At 37.6% G+C, this 26,220-nt stretch overlaps 1 protein-coding gene across 2 annotated transcripts in view; it reads left to right on the top strand.

Moving 5' to 3' along the window:
- LTN1 (listerin E3 ubiquitin protein ligase 1) overlaps positions 1 to 26,220 on the top strand; it is a 55,229-nt gene that overhangs the window by 13,027 nt on the left and 15,982 nt on the right. For both annotated transcript variants that reach the window (XM_043448824.1, XM_043448825.1), the window contains exons 7-23: positions 1,932 to 2,105; positions 3,051 to 3,241; positions 4,244 to 4,379; positions 5,244 to 6,053; positions 6,764 to 6,805; positions 9,363 to 9,552; positions 10,203 to 10,442; positions 11,055 to 11,208; positions 12,028 to 12,172; positions 12,911 to 13,097; positions 14,724 to 14,883; positions 15,882 to 15,986; positions 18,861 to 19,003; positions 23,234 to 23,369; positions 23,574 to 23,718; positions 24,614 to 24,827; positions 25,336 to 25,573. In XM_043448824.1, the coding sequence (XP_043304759.1) occupies positions 1,932 to 2,105; positions 3,051 to 3,241; positions 4,244 to 4,379; positions 5,244 to 6,053; positions 6,764 to 6,805; positions 9,363 to 9,552; positions 10,203 to 10,442; positions 11,055 to 11,208; positions 12,028 to 12,172; positions 12,911 to 13,097; positions 14,724 to 14,883; positions 15,882 to 15,986; positions 18,861 to 19,003; positions 23,234 to 23,369; positions 23,574 to 23,718; positions 24,614 to 24,827; positions 25,336 to 25,573 (3,410 nt within the window). The remainder of the gene's footprint in view (positions 1 to 1,931; positions 2,106 to 3,050; positions 3,242 to 4,243; positions 4,380 to 5,243; positions 6,054 to 6,763; positions 6,806 to 9,362; positions 9,553 to 10,202; positions 10,443 to 11,054; positions 11,209 to 12,027; positions 12,173 to 12,910; positions 13,098 to 14,723; positions 14,884 to 15,881; positions 15,987 to 18,860; positions 19,004 to 23,233; positions 23,370 to 23,573; positions 23,719 to 24,613; positions 24,828 to 25,335; positions 25,574 to 26,220) is intronic.

Raw genomic sequence — 26,220 nt, forward strand, 5'->3', positions numbered from 1 at the left:
GATGTGGGATCGGGGATCAGCAACTTACAGCTCATGAATCAAAATCTGGTACAGCTGACCTGTTCTTGTGAATCATTTTTGTAATGTTTGTGTCTGCTTTATGCTACCATGGCAGAGCGAAGTAGTGACAGGGACCATATGGTTTGCGCAGTTTAAAATGTTTCTTTTCTGGCTCTTTAAAGAAAATGTTTGCTGACCTCTGGAGTAGAGACTTTTCATTGTGGTTTTAATTTGCATTTCCCTCGGGGCTGATGATATTGAACATCTTTTAATGTGCTTATTGACCATTGTATATCTTTTTTTTTTTGGCCGTATAGTGTGGCCAGTGGGAAAGCAGAAGCTTAGTTCTGTAACCAGAGATCAAACCCAGGCCCCTGCAGTGATAGTGCTGAGTCCTTACCACTGGACTGCCAGGGAATTCCCTCTCTTTTTTTTTTTTTTTTTTGAGGGGTCTCTTTAACCCTTTTGCTCATTTTAAATTTGATACATTGTATCTTTTATACCTAGAGTTTCTACTTGATTTTTGTATCTTCTGTTTCTTTGATGAAATTTTCTACTTTTTAAAGAGCAGTTTTAGGTTACAGCAAAATTGAGGGAAAAGTGCAGATATTTCAAATATACCTCCTGCCCCTCACATACATAGTTTCCCCCATTATCAACATCCCTATACCAGAGTGATACCTTTTTTTTTTCCCCACAATTGATGAACCTACATTGAAACATCATTATTATCCAGAGTCTATAATTTACATTAGGGTTCATATTGATGCTGTATGTTCGGTAGGCTTGGACAGATGTATAATGACATTTATCTCGTGTTTTTCCCTCCGTTGTTATAGTTTTCTTTACCTTACTGAGTATAGTTATAATAGCTGCTTTAAAGTCCGTGTCTGATAGTAACATCTGGATCATCTTGGGATTGGCCTCAGTTAATTATCTTATGCTTTGAGATGGGATCACATTTTCTTGGCTTTTGTATGTTGAGTGATGTTAGGTTTTATCTTGGACATAAATATTTCGATTATAGCCTGGCACATTATGTTTTGGAGACAGGATTATTTTACGTTGCTCCAGAGGGTATTGATGTGTTTGTGCTCGTGGGCAATCAGCTTGGCCAGACTCAAACAGCAGACTCCTGTTTAAACACAGGATGGGGCCTGTCTTCTCTGTGCAGGTCCCGGCCGCTCTGCTGCAGTCTTGGCTACCCTGGCTCCTTTTCCTAGTTCCTTCAGTCCCCCCAGAAGGGTTCAGGCCGCTATAGCTGCCCCTGTGCCTCTGGTGGCGACTGCAGCCGCCTTCAGGGCAGAGCTGAAAAAATGGGAACTCGGTATGTGTGGACTGCTTCCTCCAAGTGCTCTCACTGCCTCCAAAGTGTATATTTCAGTCTTCAGAGCACTCAGATCGCTTTTTGGGTCTGGTTCACAGAGTCTGTAGTTGTTCTTTGCAGGAAGATCGACGTATCAATCTCACTATTCCATATTCTTTTGCCTATTTGTAAGTTGAGTTTTTGGTCTTTATTTTTGAGTTATAAATGTGCTTTATCTTTTGTTTCTGCTCATAGTAGCTCATAGTATCTTATTTTTTGTTTGACTGTGTTCAGCTTTGTACTGACTGGTATATTCGTAGGAATAATTTGAATCCCCAAATGAAGGCTTCTGAGACTGGAGATTTCTATTTGCTTGAGCCAAAGAAGTAGAAAGTTGAATTCTTTGTGCCTTCACTTTTGGCTTGGTAAATCCTAATGTCTTTTCAGCCATGTGGTGTCCTTAAGGTTTTTTTTAATGTTAAGATTCTTAAAAAGTTTTTACTAACCCTTTTAGTTTTATTTATGGAAGGTTAGTATGTATAACCTACCTGCCATGGCCATAAATAAAAAAAATTTTATCATATCTTTACTAGACTTTAAGTCAGCTTTCCACTTTTTCTTTCAGATCCGCTCAGCCTATTTTGAGTTAGTTTCTGCTTTGTGCCAGCGTATTCCACACTTGATGAAGGATGAAGCATCCAAAGTGAGCCCATCCGTTCTTCTTAGCATTGATGACAGTGATCCCATTGTATGCCCTGCCCTCTGGGAAGCTGTACTTTATACACTTACAACTGTTGAGGTAAGTCAGAGAGGTGCATTTAGTATATCTGGGAATACTTGTCTTCTTAATTGTGGTTTTTTTTCCCATAGTTATTTGGCTGCACTGGGTCTTAGTTGCAGCATGCAGGATCTTTGATCTTTGTTGTGCACACAGGATTTTTAGTTGCAGCATGTGAGGTCTTTTAGTTGGGACCTTGAGTTGAGGCACATGAACTCTTGGTTGCCTCTTGTGGGATCTAGTTCCCTGACCAGGGATGGGACCCTGGGGCCTCTGCGTTGGGAGCAAGGAGTCTTAGCCACTGGACCACCAGGGAAGTTCCTTTAATTGTGTTTTAGAAGCCTTACATACCATGCAAGAGAGCCTATCAGGTTATAATTTTTAAAACTTGCTAGAAAAATGCTTTCTTGGACATCAAATACTTTAATCCAAAACTTGGTAAAATCTTAAACTGACTATAAAATGAAATAGAGTTTTTATTTTACCTTCACTTTAGTCAATATCAATTCTTATATGGCTTAACGAAGTCAACATATCTGAATCTTACATTTAAGACTCTAGGAGATATTGAAGGACGGAGCAGCCTGTTGTGCTACAGTCCATGGGGTCGCAAGAGTTGGACACAACTTAGAGACTAAACAACAACAATAACTGCTGTCACTTTTAGAAAGCCGCTTTTTTTTTTTAAACTTGTTTAGAAAGCAGCTTTTTTAGGAATCTTTCAAGTTAAATAATTATTTTTGATCCATATTGCCCTGGAAGCATGTTGGATACCTGGTTACCATATGTAATAAATTTCTTATAATTTCAAATTTTTAGTTTGTACTGACAGATTTTTTTACCCCCTTTAGGTAAAATACTTGAATTTTATTTTTGAGAGTCTCTATGTCTTTTCTCTTGATTGGGAAATGTATGTTTATGATCTCTAATTACTATTATAATCTTTTTTTCTTTTTTCTTGATAAGGACTGTTGGCTTCATGTAAATGCGAAAAAAAGTGTGTTTCCCAAGCTGTCAGCTGTGGTTCGTGAAGGAGGTCGGGGTCTGGCTACTGTGATATATCCTTATCTTCTGCCCTTCATCAGCAAACTCCCTCAGTCCATTACAGATCCAAAGCTGGATTTCTTCAAGAATTTCCTCACCTCCCTAGTTGCAGGGTAAGGTTGTTTGTTTATCTGGTTTGGCCGTGCTGGGCCTTCACGGCTGCTCGGGCTTTTCTCTGGGTGCGGCGCACGGCTGCCTCACTGCCGCGCCTTCTCTCCTTGCGGAGCGTGGGCTCTGGGGAGCGCCTGCTGCAGTGGTCGTAGCACGTAGACTCAGTAGCTGAGGCGTGCAAGCTAGTTGTTCTGCGACATGTGGGATCTTCCCAGATCAGGGATCGGACTTGTGTCTCCTGAATTAGCAGGCAGATTCTTTACTACTCAGCCAACAGGGAAACCCCAGGAATTTGAATTTTTGACCTTTAAAGCCAAATGTATTTTTTTCTTATTTTTATAACTGGACAGAATGACATTGTCATACTTAAATTTCCTCAGATTGTTTTGCTGTTCATTAAACACTTCTAAAGTTTTCAGACAATTATAATTGGAATTCTTTTTTGTGATACTTTCAAGTCTTCAGTGATAGACTAGCAGAAAGTGAGGTAAAGTATTGTAAGACCCTTTAGGTGGAAATAGGCTCCTTTTCAATGACCCATTTTTTTGTATATTGATAAATACAAATGCCCACATGCAGAAAATCAACTGGTGACGTCTTCCATTAACTTAAATATAATAGCTCTTTAAACTCACACTTAAAATGTCATTTCAGTGTATTTGTTGAACTTAGTAAAAGATACCCAGTTTTATTAATGATTAATTTTTTTTCACAACACTACCATCTTTATTTGTTTAAAGCTTCTCTTTGAAATTTGCAGGTGGATTGGTTCATGAATAGAAAATAAATGTTATCTTCTGTGGACCCATTTTTGAAAATATGCTTTTTTTCAGTTCTTCAAATTCATATTCTAATAGGGCTGTATTTTGGTTGGTTGGCGTTAGTTTTTCATTTAATAATTTTATTTTTTAGAAATCGTTTTCCATGTCTTTATTTTGGTGTTTTTGAATTGCTTATTTTCTTTTTCATGGAAGAATAAGCCACACATATTTATTATTTCTTAGGCTATCAACAGAAAGAACCAAAACCAGCTTTTCAGAGTGCTCAGCAGTGATATCTGCTTTTTTTGAATGCTTACGTTTTATAATGCAACAAAACTTAGGGGAGAAAGAGATAGAAGAGATGCTCGTCAATGATCAGGTATTTATATTGTAAAACTCATCACTGCCTTTGCACACTACATGTAAAGAATCAAGCTCATTGTGTGTGTTTCTGTCATTTTTATTAATTAGCCTTCCTTGTAAAGATTTCATTATGATTTGTAACTTTTTATACAGTAATGTGTATTACTGACCAGATAAATAAAATTTCTGTATTATTAGTTACTATCATTATACCATAATGTCTAAGGGCTAGTTATTCTCTGGTTGTGCAAACCCTGTTTTAGAGAGTTGAAATGGAAAACAATTTAGAAGATGTGATTTTCAGTCTTTTGTGTTTTATTTTAAATTATATAATAATCATCCTGTTCCTTCTAAAATATGTAGTACATCTATCCTTTTGTGAATAACTGTGCTTAGCTTTTAGGACTAGTGATAAAAGCGGGTTCTGGAATAAGGTTCCTTAAGGCAGGAAACTAATTACTGTGATTATAGAAGCCCAGATTCTAGTTGATCTCAGATATTTAATTTTCCTTATCTTTGTAATTTAAGAGAAAGCATTCTGAATTCTTTGGGTCTTATATTTCTTTCATATTGGTTTAGAAAAAAGCAAAAAACTTGAATAAGTTCAGAAGATACAAAGAAAACTGTATTACTTGTTGATGACCAATAATCTTGGTCAGTTATACCATGAAAAGTAATTCACAGGAGAAGCAGTGAAATCATTAGGCTCTTTGAATGATGTGAAAATTATTTTCCAGTTCAACTTAACTCTTTTCAGAGTTTGGGGTGAAAATCATGTTTTTCAGTTATTAAATAAGAAAATTGATAATACTTTACAAATAAGGTTCAGATTTTATTTCTCCTGAAAAGTGAACTTTTATATTTCTGCCTTCTCTTTCAGTTGATTCCTTTTATTGATGCAGTTCTCAAAGACCCAAAGTTGCAAGATGGGCAGCTATTTAACCATTTGGCAGAAACTTTAAGTTCCTGGGAAGCCAGAGCCGATTTGGAAAAAGATGATAAAACAGCCCGCAACTTGGAGAAAGTGCTGCTGAATTTCTGGGAAAGACTATCAGAGATCTGTGTTAAGAAAATCAATGAGCCAGAAGCCGATGTTAAGTCAGTTTTGGGTGTTTCTAATCTATTGCAGGTGCTTCAAAAGCCCAAGAGCTCCTTGAAGTTAAATAAAAAAAAAGTTGGTAAGGTCAGGTTTGCTGATGAGATGCCAGAAAATAATAAGAAGAATGAAAAATGTGTCTCCTCAGAGGGAGAGAACAGGGAAGGCTCTGAGTTAATGGCTGAACCTTCTGTCTCTCCGAGTTGCTCTGACCTTATATCCCCGCTGAGGAAAAAACCTTTGGAAGACTTAGTCTGTAAACTGGCAGAGATGAGCATTAATTACGTCAACGAACGAAAGTCGGAGCAGCATCTCAGGTTTCTTTCCACCCTGCTCAGCTCGTTCTCCTCAAGCCAAGTGTTTAAAGTGCTGATCGGTGATGAAAAGCAGGGCGCTGTCAAAGACAAGCCTCTTGAAATAGCCAAGCTTGTACAGAAAAATCCGGCAGTGCAGTTTCTGTACCAGAAAGTAACCGGTTGGCTAACCGAAGATCAAAGGAAGGATGCCGGTTTCCTGGTGGACATTCTGTACAGTGCGCTCTGTTGCTGTGATGATAATGTGGAAAGAAAAGCGATTCTGGATGATCTTACTGAGGTATTATTGTTCTGTACCTTTTTTAAAAATTAATTTATTTATTTTTGGTTGTGCTGGGTCTTCATTGCTGCGGGGCTTTTCTCTAGTTGCGGCGAGTGGGGGCTGCTCGCTGCTTGCGGCGCGCGGGCTTCTCTCCAGCGGCTCTCTGGTTGAGGAGCACCGGCCCTAGGCCCTCGGCTTCAGTGGTTGTGGCTCCCGGGCTCCAGGCGCAGGGTCAGTAGCTGGGGCCACGGGCTCCGTTGCCGCACGGCACGTGGAGTCCCCCCAGATCAGGGCTGCACCCCCTGTCTCCTGCGTTGGCAGGTGGATTCTTCACCGTGAGTCACCTGGGAAGCCCCTGCTCTCTTTCAGCTGTAGTGGTTTATATACTGGCGCGCTGATGATGGATGAGTAGAATGAGACCTGGATGGGGGTTATTTGAGATTGTTTCTTGACCATGAATGTCAGTTTGCAGACAGTGTATTCTTGATTGGGATTAAGAAGTATGTGAGACTTCTGGGTCGCTGTCCAGTAAGAGTAAATATGTTGAGATGACAAAAACTTGGTAATGAAACGGTAAGTTCTTGCAGTCTTTAAAGTTGGACTCTTTAAACTAGGACTAGCTAAAAAGCATTTTAGTTTTGTAGTGATGCCATGCTCACTTTTGCTTGTAAAAAGTTTTACCAGTTACTGTTTGTCCTAGCAGATTGTTTCTCTCTTTCTTCTTTTAGGTGGAGCTGAAATGGAACTCTGTTCTTCAGATCATTGAAAAGGTACCTTAGAGATACTGTCTTTTTTCTGTATTTATAGGTGAAGGAAAAAAAAAACGACAGCCATATTCATATACTAGTATGTGATCAGGTGTCTCTGTTAAAGAACTTCCCTATTACTGTAACTTTCTTCACATAATTTGGGAAGACTTAACTTAAAGAAAGGTGTTCACCTTTCTTTAGAATTATTTTTCTGGTTAGGAATATCAGGGAAAAATGAACAGATTTCTGAAAATCTAATGTTTCTTCCCTAGTGGGTAACAAAGGAAGAGTTAAATGCTTTATCTTTTATCTTAGTTTATATTTTAAGCTAAGATTTCCTCTTGTTACCCTAGTTATTTTTTCTTCTCTAGAGATGGATTGAGTGTTTCTAGGTTTAAGTAGAACGCATCAATAAATTAAGTTTGTTTTACCCTGGAGTACCATACAGGCAAACTAAAGTCTTCCCACCTTTATTTAATTGCCATTTGACTAAGGAAGAAAATTAGTGATGAGGATAATATAAAGAAGTCAAGGAACATAAACAATTTAGAAAATTTTCTAAATGACTTAAGTATTCTTTCCTAATGAAGTTGTAAATTATATAATGTAACACTTTTCCAACCAAAGAAATGTTATGACTAGCTACCTAAAAGTTATCCTTTTTTAAAAGCATTTTTCCATTATTTAAAAATTTTACATACATAACTCTAGTTTACGAAAGTTTTTCTTTTTTCCTGTATTTTAAAATTATGGTAAAAAAACACATAAACTCTATCATCTTTAACCATTTCTAAGTACAGTTTAGCAGTGTCAGGAGTGTTGTGTTAATATTAAGTGAATATTAGAAGTGTTAAGCATTAATATTTACGTTATTGTGCAACCAATCTCCAATACTTTTTCACCTTGCAACATTGAAACTCTATACACATTAAGCAAAAACTCCCCATTTCCCCCAACAGTTTATTTTTACAAAACAAACACTGAGTATTAATTTACTCTTTTTCAATGAGAAGTATAATTTATCAGGCACACCGTTTGAATTACTTTATCCAGTACCTCTCTCCAGATAGGAAGGCTACATGAAAAGCCAAATTATGATAAAACTGCTAGATAAGTCTAAAATCAGAGCAAAAGTAGTTACTAATTTGATAAGAGAAGATTGATACATCTGTTTCCAACTTAGGAAGGTACCACATAGTTCAGATATCTCTGTTTGGAAGACTTGGGCAGCATTTGGGATTTCACAGCCAGTGTTTGCCTCTGTACTTCCATGCCTAACTAGCTTCCCTATCCTTTGGTCAGATTCTTTCTGTGAAAGTGTTAAAACATTGAGAGGTTGGACTTCATGTTTTGATAACCTGAGAGACTTTTTATTCAGGAGTTTACTTTCTGGATTCTATAGATTGGTTTTTATTTGGTAAGTTGCCTTAGGAAAGCCAATATTAATAGCCATCTAAATTCTTGTTTTTCTTATGTTTTTATGCAACTTCTTACTTTATGAGCAGAGTCCTAAAGCCAGCTTCTTTAAAAACAAACCTGAATTTTGTAACCAGAGAGGACCTTACAGATTTTCTAAGTTAATGTTCATTTTTTAAATTAGGAAATAGGTCTGGGTTGATTAAGAGCTTTGTATGAGGTCATAAAGCCAGAATAGTGATAAAGCTTGGGCTAAAATAAAAGCTCTCGTTACCTACAGTATTTTAAATAAGGAGATAAATAGTTATTCAGACACTACCCAATCCGCATTTGGATTTTTTTTTTCCAGATTGCTTTGAAATGAACCAGGTTGCAAATTCCTTTCTTCTCAGCCCTTAAACCAAAAGAAGCTCTGGGAACATGGATCACCATGCTTTTGGGGGTGGATTTACAGTTTTTTTCCTTGACTTCCCCACCCCGTGAAAATAAACCAGTTGCTGTCAGATATCTGGCCTCAGTAACTATTTCATAAAATTTGGGCAAATAATAAGTCCCATTGTTCATATTGAAGTAATTTGCCACTATTATATGTTAATTATTCTTTAATTTTAACAAAATTAATGAACAACAATTTAACATTTGTAGAGCATTTTAAAATCTGTCTTTGAAGTTCATCCATTCATTATTTGTTGAACATATCTACAGTGTTGATAGCAGGTATCAAAGAAGTTTAAGACAGTCTCTGCTCTCAAGGAACTTACAGTTTCATTGGAAACAAGACATACACAGATGAAACATTATTTGCTCTAGAAATTCAGAGAAAAGCAGTGATGAGTATGGGCTGTTATGGGAGACTTCACAAAGCAGGTGGGATTTATACTGAATATAGTAATGGATGTAATTTTGATAAATAAAAGAGAGGGGGAATATTTATGGTTGGGAAGATAGCATGAACAAAACATGGAAGTGTACATAAGCGAGGCTTAGTGGGGAGTAGGGAAGATACCAGCTTTCTTAGCATTTGAGGAGGAGAAGTGGGGGTTTAAGTTGGGGCCATGCTGATGAAGGGAGGTACTCAGGTGCAGGTTAATATTTTGGGCAGGTACACTTTTTTTTAATTAATGTTGATCCTAATCTTTGCTATGATTTTTATGGTTTTTAGGCATGCTCTAGTTCAGATAATCATGCTTTAGTAACGCTGTGGCTCAAAGGAGATATCCTTGGAGAGAAATTGGTAACCTTGGCAGAGCACCTTTGTAACAAAGACTTGGAATCCACAGTATCTTCTGAACCTTACTTCTCGGAAAGATGGACTCTTTTAAGCTTGGTGTTATCCCAACATGTTAAAAACGGTAAGTAAACATATGGCTTGTGTTTTCAGAAGGAAGGGAGTCATTTTTTTCACCTTTTTGGGGGGATTCCATGTTATTCAGTTAGCATAGTATTAGTTGAAAATAGCAGGGTTTAGTTCATTCAGATATCTTAATTTTGTAAACACCCTGTTGTTGTTCAGTTGCTCAGCTGTGCCTGGCTCTTTGCAACCCCATGGACTGCAGCACGCCAGGCTTCCCTGTCCTTCACCATCTCCAGGAGTTTGCTCAAACTCATGTCCATTGAATCGGGGATGCCATCCAACCATCTTGTCCTCTGTCATCCCCTCTTTCCTTTGTAACATGATTTGAGATATTTATTACTTTTAGTTTTATATTTTAAAGGGATTTGAATTTAACTGTTCATGCTTATTTTGTCTTTTTTACTTAATTTAAAACTTTTTTTATGTGAGATGAGGGCTTTTATGTGTGAGGGAACAGACTGATTTATTGATGTAGTTTTCTTCTATCTAATACATAAACACCTTGTTTTTTAAAAAACATGGAGAGACAAGGTGGAATATTAACCCAAAGTAAAGTATTAAAATATACCAATTGAAAATGAAAAAGATTGAAAGAAAATTCACTGTTAATATTATTTATATTTTGTCTGCCTGAATTTTTTTCTCTAGATTACTTGATTGGAGAAGTTTATGTTGAAAGAATTATTGTTAAACTTCATGAAACTTTATCCAAAGCAAAGAAATTGTCAGAAGCTGAAAATAATGACTCATCAGTGTCTTTTATCTGTGATGTGGCCTATAACTACTTCAGCTCAGCGAAAGGATGCTTGCTAATGCCATCATCTGAAGATTTATTATTAACTCTCTTTCAGTTATGTGCTGAGAGCAAAGAAAAAACACATTTGCCAGGTAATAGCCTACTGCTCAAATGTTTTGTTGGGATTCTCCGGCTCTGACCTTCATAGTGTAAGTGCCCAGGCTTTATTAATTGAATCATAATGTGTTTGCCAGTTGAAAGCATTTTGAGTAAAGGGATACAAATCTTAAAACAGTTTGAGCTTTAGAAACCAAGTTTCTAAACCAAGATGAATGTAGACATTTTGTCTCAAGTTCTGACTTGATGTTGAGGGAACTGTTTAGAAGCTGCTGTGATGGATGAGTTAGTCTTAACCCCTTCACTGGTATCTCTGGCAAGTTGCTAATTTCTTGATGCCTCAGTTTCCATATTCATAAAGGGGTATATTAATATCTCATTCTCTTAATAGTTAGAAACATTCAATCTTGGTATATATTAAAATGAAATTGAGATTCTTAGCATTTTTACATTTATATGGCATGAACTAGCTTGTACCATCACATATTTATGACATAGTTATTTTGTTTTGGCAAGCAAATAATAGTTTTATGTTTTCTTAATGGTACCTTAAAAATCTCAGATCTGCAGTGAGTGCTTTAAAGTATTTGTATTGCTGATAGTTAGTTTAGAGGGACTACAGATTACTGTTGACATCTTGATTTTAGACTTTATCATCAGTAAACTGAAAAACACTTGGCTCTCTGGTGTGAATTTATTGGTTCATCGAACTGGCGACACATATAAACAGAGCACCTTCCTACGTTTATCTGCTCTGTGGCTGAAGAACCAAGTTCAGTCTTCGACTTTGGATGTCACAAGGTAACCTTTTTTTGATGCTCCATTGCAGAGTATCTCTTTAATAACTGATCATTGTCCTTAAATAAGATTTCGTGATTAGTGTGAGTGCCTGTGAAAAATGACTTGTTACATAAGAAACCCACAGGATTCTAAGAGAAGATCCAAATAGGTTTTTCCAAAAGGATTTTGTTTTAATGATCACCCGTTTGAACTCAAGTCATTGAAGAATGATTTGTTTTTGCTTACCTGCCGAACTCCTGACTTATGGTCACGGATGTGACGTGTTTCTGTCCTGGTCTTGCACTGGTGTGAGCTGTAACTCTGTAACCTCGCACGGCCACCACAGACAGTGATCGTCCTTCATTGTTGGTTTTTTGGGGGGGTCTGGTAGCCACTGTTGTAAGTGATTGAAATTGTAGGTGTTTTTCACATGAAATTGTAGGTGTTTTTCACATCGCGTACTTAAATCTATAAATAAAAAATTGAAAACTAAGAGAACACATCCAGAGCTGCCATGGTTGGGTTAAATCTTTCTCTGAGTATCATGCTCTTCTCATGAAGTGAAGTAGCTGTTTTTCAGAAATACCTGATCTGAAATAGGTCTCCTTCATTCCGAAATAGAAACAGCACTTAATTTCAAATTATGAATGTTGGATGAAATCCCCTGTTCAATTGTGTATGTCAGTCATAAGAGGAGGGTGGAGGTGTCACGTACCTTTATTTTCATCTGTCTTTTTGCTCAGGTAAACTGTTATCTGCCATAGGGTATTTAATGTATACCCGGGTGTTCAGATTGGTTGTAGCATAACTTAGCAGTTAAGGTCCTTGCTTTATTTTCAGTCTTCAGGTGCTGTTGTCTGCTGTTGATGATTTGCTAAATGCTCTTCTGGAGAGTAAAGATGCTAATCTCCTGGGAGTTTATATTGGAAGTGTAATGCCAGACAACAGCGAATGGGAAAAAATGAGACAGTCTCTTCCCGTACAGGTGTGTTTGATATTGGAGAGTGCTCATATCATTCTAAAGTTTGGATTTCATGCAGGCTTAAATATTTTAATTTTATTTTGGGAAATAAAAAACGTAAATGAAATGTGTATCTTACTTTCCCTTTCTGCCTTTGAATGCTCATATATTGGATATTTGATATTTACAAGACAGCAGTTGACACAGCAGTTGACATGGTACACGGTGAATAGGACATAGTTGTGTCCTGAAGTTACCCTCAAATACACGTGTTGATGATTTCTGTTGCTGCTGCTGCTGCTAAGTCACGTCAGTCGTGTCCGACTCTGTGTGACCCCATAGATGGCAGCCCAACAGCCTCCCGTCCCTGGGATTCTCCAGACAAGAATACTGGAGTGGGTTGCCATTTCCTTCTCCAGTGCGTGAAAGTGAAGTCACTTAGTCATGTCCAACTCTTTGCGACCCCATGGACTGTAGCCCATCAGGCTCCTCCGTCCATGGAACTCGCCAGGCAGGAGTTCTGGAGTGGGGTGCCATTGCCTTCTCTGAATTTCTGCTAGTAGAAACCAAATTTCTAGGCTTCTGTGCTTTTTACTAGTAAGCTAGCAATAGCTTCATTTTTGAAATTATTCTAAGAACATTTTGAAGATATTCTACTAACTTCATTAATGTTCCCTGTCTTAATTGTGTAGGTAGTAAATAATTTAGACTGTTGAATGATTTTGTATATAATTTAATGTTTTTTTTGTTTTTTTTTTACAGTGGTTGCATAGGCCTCTTTTAGAAGGAAGATTAAGTTTGAATTATGAGGGTTTCAAAACAGATTTTAAAGAGCAAGATACAAAGAAACTTCCCAGCCATTTGTGTACTTCAGCATTATTGAGCAAAATGATATTAGTTGCACTGAAAAAGGAAACAGTCCTAGAAAATAATGAACTTGAGAAAATAAGTAAGTATATATGAGCATTCAGATAAATACATGTCTTGAATTAATTAAAATTAAATTATTTAAAATCTTGAATTTAATTAAAGTTAATTAAAATTTTGAAATAATTTTGATGATACTTTTAAGTTTTTAAAGAATGAAAAATCTTCAGCTCCTTTAAATTATTTTAGTGATTAGAAATTGAGGCCTCTTAAGAGATGAATGTTAAATTGCAAATCAGATGGAATCATACCAAAAAATCTTACTATAGTCTTGTTATCAGTAGAGCAGAATTTAGTGGCTCAGTCGGTAAAGAATCCGCCTGCAATACAGGAGACCCAGGTTCAGTCTGTGGGTGGGGAAGATCCCCTAGAGAAGGAAATGGCAGCCCACTCCAGTACTCTTTCCTGGAAAGTCCCATGGACAGAGGAGCCTGGCAGGCTGCAGCCCATGGGGTCGCAAAGAGTGGGACACACGACTGAGGGAGTAAACCACCACCACAGTTGCTTTAGCTGCCATGTCGTCAATAAAAGCAGACCCTGCAGCACATAACCCTAAGGAAAATGGTTAAACAAGTCTTGTGTTTCATCAGGGATTCTGAACTTTCAATTAATTTTTTTTCAGTTAATTTTTAGATCAGTCCCTTTGTATAGGGCTATAATTTTTCCCCCGGCAAGTGGTCATTCAGATGTTGAATTTCAAAAGGATTTGGAAAATGCCCCCCATTCTAGGAAATGGTATAGCATTGCAGGTAGCCATGTGACCTGTACAAAATAGTATGAAAGTGGAGGATTTGAATAATTCCTGTGTTGGGCTTGGTTGTAAGGCCTCAGTGGAGTATGGCTCCTTGCAGAAGAGAATATATGCCCTGTGGAAGAAAGCAGGAACACCTCTTATGGTGAGCCAGCTCCATCTGCAGTTAAGATCAAGGAGCTTAGCCTACTGTTTACTTTACTCACTGGGCGAATCTGTCCAAAAACAACATTGGGAATTGGGGTAATAAGTTTTGTTGTTTTTCTTAATCTGGAGCTTTCAAGGGATGGGGTTAGATTTTGAACCAGGTTTCAAGTCTCTCAACTCCAAAATCCATACCTGGAGAGTTGTGACTAATTATGTATTAAGAACCTGTGATATGGCCAGATTTCGTGAAACTCAGTCATTTAATTCTAGCAGCCGTCCCCTGAGGTAATGTCGTATCCGGGTTGATAACAGTGTATGCAGCTCTTTTGAATTCAGACAGGTCTGTCCCCGAGGCCCTTCCCTGTGTACTGGGTCACGCTCTCTTCTTTTCTTAACAGGTTGACTTGAACTTCTCAGGTCTTGGGTCCCCTAGTTGTTTATCCTGGATGCAGCATCTTACCATTTGTGGCAAAAATAGTAGGAAGCTGCTTCTAGCATCTCTGATAACTTCGGTTCCTGTCACTGTCTTAACTCACCAGAAAAGGGACCAAGTAAGGTTTGGGAGAGGAGTGGTGTTTTGTGTCAGATATGCTCAGTTTTCATTATGATTGTATATCAAAGAGCTGGAAATCGTTCATAGATATTTTAGAATTAGTGGGCACAGCAGTGTTAGAGAACAGGAGACAAGTGAGGACAACTGGAAGGGCTGTTTACAAAGTGCACTCGATAATGTGCTGTCCATTCTGTTAGTTGCAGAACTGCTCTATTCATTGCAGTGGTATGAAGAATTAGACAATCCACCTGTTTTTCTAACTGGATTTTGTGAAATGCTTCAGAAAATGAATATCACATATGATAACTTATGTGGACTTGGTAATACTTCTGGCCTTCTGCAGCTGTTATTTGACAGGTGGGAATCCTTTTTCAGTTTTTATTTGACAGGTGGGAATCCTTTTTCAGTTTTTATTTCATGACTATCTTGCTAGTTTATGGTTTTGTGTCTGTAAAATGTAAGCTCACTTCATGCTAATCTTTGAATCAGACGGTTGTTCTAAATTAATCTGTCATTAATGACACATACTTTGTGGGTACTAAGTACTTGATTTCTTCTTCTGGGGAGATATTTGTACTTTGCCTGTGTTATTAAATCCATGAATATGATTAAAGGGGCAGGTGACAGTGAAAGAGAGTCCTGTAGAAGTTGTTTTAATTTGTCATATGTGACCCATCCTTCCACTTAAATTTTACCTTAAATTTCCAAGGTAAAATTTAACCTTTTACCTTGTATGTTATTTATTGCAGTTATCTCTTAATATCATAACCACAAAACCCTTGCCCCTAGATGAGGAAGTAGGTATGAAAACAGTCATTGTAGAGGTTATAGCCGTGTGATGTTTAGCTGGTTGAAATTACCCTGTTGAACTGCTTTCTCCTGAAGAGTTTCTCATTTGCCTGTAGTATTTTTCATATGCTTTGCAGTATGAGAGGCCTTAGACTGAACAGGTCTTCCTCTCCAGTCCTACTCCACTTATTGACTCTCAGAACTTTGCTCAGTGAATGTTAATACCCTCCTTGGTTCCTCAGCTTCAGCAATCCTGGTCTCCTCTGGGTCTTTTCTGTCCTCTTTGCGGCGGCAGCCTCTGATCCTCCAGCTTAATCCCTAAGGTCCTCTGCCCTATTGGGATGAAGGGGCTTTGAGATTGCCTTGATGAGAGCTCAGTAAAGGAGTTTCAGAAGCCTAAGTTGCCAATCCTTTTGGTAACGGCAGTTATTTACGTGCAAAAGTACTGTGTGAAGTGATACTCTGATAAGGTGTTTTATTTAGTTCTGTAACGGGAATCCAGGTAAGCAAGAGTTTCAAAATATTAAGTATACTTTCAAAAGAGAATTTTTTTTTTTCTTTTTTAGATCCAGGAAAAACGGCACCCTTTGGTCTCTTATTATTGCTAAGTTGATCCTTTCCCGAAGTGTTTCATCTGATGAAGTAAAACAGCATTATAGGAGAAAAGAAGGGTATTTTTATTTAAAATACTTTTACTTTGAAATGTATTATGATTGGTCACTCTGGCAACCCTTGACTAACAACCAGTGTGTAAGGAATCAGGAAAACAGGTTTAGGACATGAGGAAATTAAATGAAAGAATATGAGACTTAAAGAGTATAAAACAGTTCCAGTCATTTTAGGTTGAGGACCTATCTTTTTTTAATAGATGTTTTTAACCTTATAACATTTTGTTGAAGAATTTTATATGTGCTTTAAAATAATTAGCATTTGATAAGCTTATTCTCTTTTTCCCAGAAATCTCTTGGGTAGAATCTTTTCCCCTCTCTCTTACAGCCTTCTTCTATCCCTTTATTTGCTAAATGGAAGTGATAAGGAAAGTTACTTACTCTTAAAAATAAGGATCATCCCACTGAAGTGAATTCTAAAAAGACAGTAAATATATTCCTAAGGCAAAGAAAATAGTGAGGCTGGACATACTAGAGATTTGCTAGAGTTGATTATATTAGAGAAGCTGAGCATTCAGATTAAACACTTACCTGAAATTTACCAAGAGGCATTTTGAATTTACAGATTTATCAAGAAGAATTTGGAAATTATATATATGTGTATACGTATGTGTGTGTTTGTGTATATATGTCCTGGCACAGTAAGATTGTAAGCTAAATTTTGATTTTTTAAATCTTAAATTTTTAAAATTTATTGTTTTGAGTTTAGTTAATGTGGATTATAGGTTTACATGCAATTATAAGAAACACAAGGAAATTCTATGTACCTTTCACTTAGTTTCTTCCAAATGGTACCATTTTGGGTAGCTTTCGTGCAGTTTCACAACCAGGAAATGACGTTGACACCGCCCGCTGACTTGTGACTTGAGAAAGCTTGTGCCCATGTGTGTGTTCTGTAGACCACATGTGACCACCACGTCCCAAGACACAGAATAGCTGTTCCCAAGGATCCCTGTGGTGGCCTTTCCTGCCACAGCCACCTGCCTCCTGCCATTCTCTTCCGCTCTGCCAACCAGTGATCTGCTCTTTCTATAATTTTCACCAGTTTAGGAATGTTACACAAATGGAGTCATACAGCATATGATCTTTTGATATGAGCTTGTTTTATTCAGCATAATTTAAAATTTTCTTCTGTTTACATGCATCATAGGGAATTAGCTAAAGAACTACTGGAACTAATTACAAGTGAGATGGATATATACTTGACATACAAAAGTCAGTATCTTTCTTATTCACCAGTAATAATCAATTTTAAAATGGCATAGGAAGAAAGAGATTCTTTTCACATTGACAACAAAACTGTAAATACTTAGAAATAAATTTAATGAAAAATTACAATTGTAAAACTTAAATAAAGATCACAAAAGAAAGTGGGAAGATAAATTGTAAAGATTGTTGTATCTAATTTCAGTGTAATGTTAGTCAAGATTTCAGCAGCATTTTTTGGAAAACTTCACAAACTTTTCTAAACATGGTATACATTTAAAGGAAAAAGTGCTCAGGAATAGCTAGGAAATTTATGAAAGAGAAAAGTGAAAAGGACTTGCCCTACCAACACAGTGATTAAGCAGTATGAAATTGGTGAATAGATGTATCCTTGGATCAAAGTATGGAGTCCAAAAACCAATGGGCACATAAATTAAAATTTAGTTTTTGATACAGGTGGTCTTTCAGATCAGTGAGATAGGAAAATTGAACCTGCATTTGGAAAAAAAAGTGAGACCCACTCCCTTGCATTATACATGAAAGTAAGGTCCAGATGAAAATTAAATGTAATGAATGGGTCTATAAAAGTATTTGGGGAAAATAAGAAACTGCATAGTCTTGGCACAGGGAAGATCTTAAGCAGAGCCCAAACCCAGAATCCACAGGAGAAACAGTAGGTGCCTGACTGTGTAAGAGCGAAACCTGTGTGTCCATCACCAGATGGGTGGGTAAGCAAAACGTGGCGTACATTGTAATGCAGTATTATTAAAATAAGGCCTTAAAAAGGAAGGAAATTTTGACATGCTAAAATGTAGATGAACCTTGAGGACATTGTGCTAAGTGAAACAAAGCAGTCACAAAAAGACAAGTACTGTATGATCCCACTTACATGAGCTGAAAATGTGAATTGATTATTCTTCTTTGAAGAACAACTTAAAATTATCAGAATATAATACATTCAGATCCTTTGATTTTGCAGTTCTACTTCCAGGAATCTAGCCTAAAGAGGTGTTTGCACATATGCAGAATAGTACCTGCTCAAGGACAGTTATTATAGTGTTATTTATAAGAGCAGAAATTTGATGGAAAAAACCTATATGTTCACTAATAGAGAAATATTTAAATTATGATTGTATGGAATATTTTGGTTTTGTTTTTTATCTAGCTATGTAGTTTTAAAATAGAATACTTTGTACCTGTATGTCCTGCTGTAAAGCAGCCTAGAAAGTATATATAAGTAGCAGGTGATGTAAGATTTAGATACATAAAACCCAAGTGTATATATGCACATAATGAGTATCAGTTCATGTGAGCAATATGTAACTGGTCCTCTCTAAATTGAATCAGTTGTCTCTTAAAGACATCATAATCATGTACTGTTTTGTATAATTAAAAAAAATCATCCATGGAGAAAGTTATATATGCTTATTTTTTGAAAATCAGAAACATGTGAAAAGGACAAGCAGAAAAAAATAATTGTCCACAGTTTCATCAAACAGAATCAGCAAATGTCAACCTCTTTCATAGTTTCTTTTATTCTTTTTCTATTCAGTTATTTTATATAGTGGAAATTCTAGTCTTTTTAAATTGTATGAGTAAGAGGAATTTTATGAAATAACTAAATATTTAGGGTAAATATAATTCATACCTTTTTTTTTCCTCTTTAAACAGCTTTTTTCCGCTAACAGAAGGTAATATGCATACTATTCAAGGTCTCTGTCCATTTTTGTCAAAAGAAGACAAGAAAGAATTCATTGCTCAGTGTATACCTGCCCTTTTGGCCTGGGCCAAGGAAGATGTTTGCTGTATCAATGGTTAGTTACTTGGTAATAAGTATTTCATTAATTTAATTATTGCTTGAGATGAAAGAAGTGTTTTTTAACATCTAAATCCAAATCTAACAGAGATAAATTATAGCTAATTTTTTTCCTAGTTAATGTTCTTGCTACATAACAAGTTGACTCAATAGGATAAGTGTCATTCGTTGGAGAGCGACTGTTATTTTGCAGTGCAGAAATGCTGCAGCCTAGGGGAAGGTGTATAACCACAGGTACCCTCTAATCTTTTCTGTACCACGTGTAGCTCTTCTTAGCTGTGCATCATTTCTCCCTCGTCAACCAACCAGTGAACTTACAAAAGCAAAAGAGGAAGCAGCCTTATTATGTTTTAAACTTTTCGGACATTCTGTACTCTTGTTAGTTCATTTGCTTGCTAATTTAACAACACTTATTGAGCCCTGCCCATGTGGCAGTCTCTTTTGTAGAGAAGATAGATAGAAAGTTATATGATAACTGATATGGCATAAAGATATCATATGTGCGGAAGTGCAGAAAAGGAATTTTCCACTTTGCTTTGAGATGTCAGTGGCTCTTTCACGAAAAGAGATATTTTAGCAGTGGTAAAAGATACTTTTCTTTATAGTTAGGGAGAGGCATTCCAGGTATTCAGAAACATAGAAGTATGCAGATAGCTTCATTTTGGCTGGATTTAAGGTAGAAAGTTGGGGACAAAGAGTATTAGGGTGCCCAAGAATATGGATCTTGAGAATGGTAGGGCACAGATCATAAAGGCCTCATTTTGTCAGTTAAGGAGTTTGGACTTTAAGTGGTAGGAAGTAAGGAGTTATTGGCCCAAATTAGGTAGGAAAGTAGTCAGACTGTCATATTCACATTAGAAAGATTATCTTGACAACTGTGTGAAGGGTGGATATGGGAGAAGAGAGAAATTAGGAGTAAAAGACCACAGATAGAGAGCCATTCGAATAATCAAAATGAGAGGTAAGAACTCTTGAATCAGATGGAAGAGTGGAGATGGAACTGAGAGAGGTTGGTTATATTTCTGGATTGGGCAGATGGAAGTGCCATGAGGCTTTGTAGGAAACCCTGCCAGGAGCCTTGAGGGCTGGACGGAGGGTGGTGAAGGAGTATACAGGGAGCTGATGTTAAGTTTTGGACACATGAGATTACGATTGAGGTGGCTATGGAATAAGTATTCAAATGGGGATTGTCAGTAAGCAGTAAATAGGCTGTTGGCCAGATGGAAATACTGCTTTCAGAGTCCATGTCAGGTAGGTGGTAGTATAATCTGTAAATGAAGATGAGCTTGCTGGGGAGAGTGAAGCGTGAAAAGAATATCAAGGGAACACCAGTACATAGATTTAAGGGGTATGTGGGTAAAGGGACACTTGAGAATAAGGACTGGAGGTTAAAAAAAGCAAAAGCAAGAGTTTAGGCAATATTTATCACCTGTTAAATGCCGCAGCTCAGATGATATTAGAGACTGAAATGTGGAATGAATAGTGGTGAAAAAGTAGGGCCAGATAGTCTGTTCTTAAGGGTTTGGTAGAAAGGGACGTGGAGGGCTTCCCTGGTGGCTCAGTGGTAAAGGATCCACCTGCCAATGCAGGAGACACGGGTTCAGTCCCTGGTCCCGGAAGATCCCACAGGCTGCGGAGCAACTAAGGCGTGCACCACAGCTATTGAGCCTGTGCTCTAGAGCCCAGGGACTGCAACTCCTGAAGCGTGCGTGCCCTAGAGCCCATGCTCTGAAACAAGAAAAGCCAACCCATTGAGAAGCCCACGCAGAGCAATTAGAGAGAAGCCTTCAGTTGCTGCAACTGGAGAAAAACCTGTGTCCAATGAAGACCCAGCACAGCCACAATAAAATTTGAGAAAAAAAGGGGGGAAGTGGAAAGAAGTGAAAGCTGGAGATGAATATAGGGTCAAAGGGGGAGAAGGAGGAATAGAAGACGGAATAATGAATGGTAGTTCCCACTGAGAAGACGAGAGAGGAGGGCGTGTAGGAGTGGATCGAGAGCAGTTAGAAAAAATCACCATGACAGAAACAGATGTAGAGAACAAACTTATGGTTACCAGGGGGAAGGGTGGGGAGGAAGAGAGTTTGGGGCCGACATAAACACCCCACTGTATGTAAAATGGGTAACCATCAAGGACCCACTGTATACACAGGGAACTCTGCTCTGTATTACATAGCAACCTGAATGGGAAAAGGTATGAAAAGGAATAGACGTATGTAACATGTATAACTAAAGCACGTGTGGTTAATCAACTGTAGTCCAGTGTGAAACAAAAAATAAAGGGAAAAAAGAAGATACCAACCATGTATAAGTGGAGGTTAGGTAAGGAGAGCTGTTGGATGGATGCAGATGTAGATACAGAGAGTATAGAAGGGTTTGGGAACTTCATAGCATCATCTCTCTCTAGGTTGTCTGATGAGTGGCAACGGGATTGTATTTTTTAAGAAAGGTACTGAAAATTTGAGATAGTGGAAGAAGAATATGCCATTAGCAAACACAGTGAAACAGAATTGCCTTGATAGCATGATATCAGACATAAATTTTTGTGGCATTAAGCTTTACTGTTGAGTTCAGTTGCATAGTTAAACTGTGGGATTGGGATGGCATTGGCAGGAAAGGGATGCAGTTGAACGGATTGTACATGGAAGAGAGGATTACCTCATGGGAGTGCAGGTGGCATCTCCAGCACAGGTTGTAACAGAAGGATGGCAGAAGACAGGACTGTGTTCACACAGCTCTGTGCTGTTCATACACGTCAGAAGGCGCCCAGCTGTGCAGAGGCCAACAGGGAGAGGAGTGTTGTTCAAGATTTGACAGTCGGTTTTTCTCTTCTAACCCAAGCAATGAAGCAGAATTAGCTAACGAATACTTTTCGGTTCTTAGAATATGAGTTGTTTCTGATTAAACTTGAAACCTCTTCTATTGATATTTTGTCAGGAAGATTTAAAAAAAATTCTTCCTCTGCCTTTAAAGGAAGACTGCATTGTTATTAATTAATTTATTTTTGCTTTCTTTGTTGGTTCTCTTTTGCCTACAGTATAAAAACTTAAGAACTTAGTTTGGCCTGTAAGATGTTTATAATCTTATTGCAACCAATTTCTCCAGTTCAAACTCTTTTGCTTCCACTCTGGACCCTGACCATGCTAAATTGTCATGAATTTTGATCAGTCTGTACTTTTTTTTTCATTTATTTTTATTAGTTGGAGGCTGATTACTTTACAATATTGTAGTGGTTTGTACTTTCTTACAACTCTGTGCCTTAGCACTCCTTGAAACGTCCCTTTTCTAGTCCTGCAGACTTTGATCTTTTGATAAATCCCCATTCACACTCCAACTTTGGGAAGCCTTTTCTGACTCAGTATAGTTTGCTGCTCTGGGTTCTTGGTTTTTGTACATATTATTCTAATCTGTTTTTGTCTGCCAGTACTGCTGAGTAAGTCCCTCCAGGGACTGGATTTTGTTCAGCTTTCTCCCTGGTATCTGTCTAGCAGTGTACCTCGTATGCATTCATTTATTCGTTCTTTATTTAGTCAGTCAAAATAAATGTATCTTGGGCATTGTGTTTGGGGGCCATATACGGTGATGAGTAAAACAGGCAAGGTTCCTGCTTTCATGGAGCTTACTTCCTGATGAGATAATAGCAAACATCAGTGCTGTAAAGGCAGCAAACAAGTGATCCTAGAGGAGTGAGGAGGGGCATACTCTACGTACTTGGGAATTTCGGAGTGGAGGCAGTGTTTAAGAATTGAAGAATAAGGAGCAATCAGGGAGTCTAAAGAGTAGGGAACCCCACAAGAGCTTTCTTGACATAGATGCTTACTGAGTGAATGCATGACTTATAAAGCAGTATGTTCTATTTTCCAACTTTATCTAACTTTGTACTCTAGCTAGAGATTTGTTTGTTTTTTTTGAGAGGTGGGTATGCCGAATAAGTCCTATACGTAAGGAAACAAAGAAAAAAACAGCATAGGCTAGTTTAATGCATAGTGTCATTCACGTGCTTCCCCTGCCTTCCCCTCCCCACTTTCTTCTCGGTCCTGGGTGCTGGGTATGGTGGCAGGTCCCTGCCTATGGAGCTTATAAGTCATTTGTTGACTCTTTCTTTCAAGTCCGAATTTTAGAGTTATTAACCTGAACACTTTTGAAGGAAGTTTTTAACCTATCTCAGCATAGGCTTTCTTTTTTTATAGTAGCATTGCAATGAAAAAATGTTTTAATTTTGCTATAGGAGGTTTTGGACATCTTGCCATTTTCAATTCTTGTCTGCAGACCAAAAGTATAGATGATGGAGAGCTATTACATGGTCTATTAAAAATTCTGATAACTTGGAAAAGAGATCACGAAGATATTTTTCTTTTCAGTTGGTAGGTAATACTTTATATTTTTCCCTCTATGTATGATGTAGACTCAGGTTATGTATCTTATAGTCACTATTTTGTAGAGTAATGGGATGGTAGACATTTAAGGCAGTCTGTTATAAATATATAAGATTTTTTTAAAAAGATTTAAATTTTTCTCACTGAATGTCTGTATAATTCATCAGTGTCTTGTTTTTGTCTTTATCACAGTAATCTGTCAGAAGTGAGTCCAGAGATACTGGCTGTAAATATAGAAATAATCCGTTTCCTTTCCCTGTTTCTGAAATACTGCTCATCTCCTTTGGCAGAGAGCGAATGGGACTTCATCATGTGTTCCATGTTGGCTTGGCTGGAGGTAAATCAACCTTCTGCGTCATCACTGCTGTTGGGTTTTCATGCATGTCTGTGTGCCAGAAGTATTTTCTCCTCTTCTTTAAGTAGTGACTGTAGTTAGCTCCTTTGCAAACATTTAAACAGTTTATGGATGTATCCCTTGCCGACTGCTGCCTCACAGGTCAGTGAGATGATTGAGGTTTAATGTTTGCCAGTGTCATTCCGTAACCATTCTGCTAACTGCTTTTAGAATGGTCTCTCCGTTAGCTCATTTTAGTGTCATACTTGCAGCATAGCCCTTTAAGGTTTTCTTTTCATGAGGAGGTTTTTGGTCTTTTGCTTCTGTTCTTACAGTGTACTGTTTCACTGTTGCCAGAGTAGGGCAGTAAAGATTAAACAAATTGAGAGGGAATTGGAGTTCTTTGTATGGCCCCAAGCAGCCGGCTGTGTAATAGCTATGGGCTGTCATGCAGCCAGTCAGGCAGTGTTGACTTGGTCTAATCTCTACTCTGCCTGCTGTTTACTGTGTGGCTTAGGGTATTAAAGTTTATCTAGTTGAGCCTCAGTTTCCTCATTTTAAAATAACTTAATAATGCCCAATTAGTAGGGCTTCTGAGAAGATTATAAATGTGCTCTTAATGTATTTAACTTGGTATATGGTAATTGATATTATTTTCCTTCATGGTTGCAGAAATAAAAAAGAACAGTTCACAATAAATGGGTTAATTCTAATTCCTAACATTTAATTCTGAAAATAAGTTATTTTGATATAAAATATATAAATGTCTCCTGAGACTATACATTCAAACTGTTTCTTATTTTCGAATTTAGAGAAATGTAAGGGACTTCTCTTTATTGCCTTGACATGTAATATTCTACAGGAGGTCTGCTTACCTATTTAATTTTTGTTTCCTCAGACAACAAATGAGAATCAGGCGCTGTATTCCATTCCACTGGTACAACTGTTTGCCTGCGTCAGCTGTGATCTGGCCTGTGAACTCAGCGCTTTTTTTGATTCCACAACTCTGGGCACCAATGGCAGCCTTCCTGTAAATCTGATCAGTGAATGGAAAGAGTTTTTTTCTCCTGGCATCCACAGTCTGCTTTTACCTCTTTTGGTGACCGCTACAGGCAAGTGAGAAAGGGAGGAATAGTGAGAGCCATTGAAAATAACTTGTTTTGAAAAAAAAACAAAACAGAAACAGAAAACACCCCAAAATCAACTTTGGATGTTTAGGTCACACAGCACAAAATAGTAAGAGAGCCAGAGAGAAAGTTCAGCATCTCAGAGTCATCGTATATTCTTCTGCTCTACAGACAAGAATTGAAACATCACAGGATACCTAAAGACCACGGAAAATTAGAATAATACTAATTCAAGGAATATGAATAAATTATTTTAACTCAAACTTCTTCTTTTTTTTAAAGGATAAGATAATAGAAGTCATTAAATAGTTGAGATTATCTGAAATATATATTCAGTTCATAAATATATATTCAGCTTCTAGTTTGGACTGCTTTAATGTTTGTCCAGTTTTTCTTTCATTTTCTTAAATAACGTTTGGTTGTCTATGAATCGGTCAAGTTGTATTACTCACTTTGTTTGGGGTATGACTCTTTTTTTCCTTTTTGTCATCAGGAGAAAACAGAGATACATCTGAAACATCATTTCAGAATGCAATGCTGAAGCCCATGTGTGAAACATTAACTTATATCCCAAAGGATCAGCTATTGAGTCAGAAACTCCCTGCAAGATTGTTTGCTGGTCAGAAAACAAACTTGCCAGAACACCTCCAGACTTTGTTAAATACATTAGCCCCATTACTCCTTTACAGAGCTCGGCCTGTGCAAATTGCTGTCTATCATATGCTATACAAGTAAGAATTCTTTCAGTTGAATCAGTATTGTGGAGGTTTTTTAAAAAATGAAATATAGTTTTGGGCTTCCCTGATAACTCGGTTGGTAAAGAATCTGCCTGCAGTGCGGGACACCTGGGTTCAGTCCCTGGGTTGGGAAGATCCCCTGGAGAAGGGAAAGACTATGCACTCCAGTATTCTAGCCTGGAGAATTCCATGGACTGTGTAGTCCGTGGGGTCGCAAAGAGTCGTACAAGACTGAGTGACTTTCGCTTTTACATAAAGTGAAGTCGCTCAGTTGTGTCCGACTCTTTGCGACCCCATGGACTGTAGCCTACCAGGATCCTCAGTCCATGGGATTTTCCAGGCAAGAATACTGGAGTGGGTTGCCATTTCCTTCTCCAATGTAGTTTTAATTTTTGGCCATTAAAAAAATGTCAAAGTAAAAAGAAAGAATCTACCAAAAAAAAAAAAAGTCAAAGTAAAAACTGGAACAGGGTAAGCTCGACTAAGCTTACAGGAATGGTCACTGTTCTCCATGCACAGTTTACATTTATATAGTCCTGGCCGTGGTGGATTATTTCAGAGAAAACTCAGTAAAAGGATATACTCATTACAAAATAAGTATTGGCATGACTTTAACAATGAACCATTTCATGTAACTTAAT

The sequence above is a fragment of the Cervus canadensis genome, chromosome 27 (assembly GCF_019320065.1).
Source record: "Cervus canadensis isolate Bull #8, Minnesota chromosome 27, ASM1932006v1, whole genome shotgun sequence".
Lineage (NCBI taxonomy): Eukaryota > Metazoa > Chordata > Mammalia > Artiodactyla > Cervidae > Cervus > Cervus canadensis.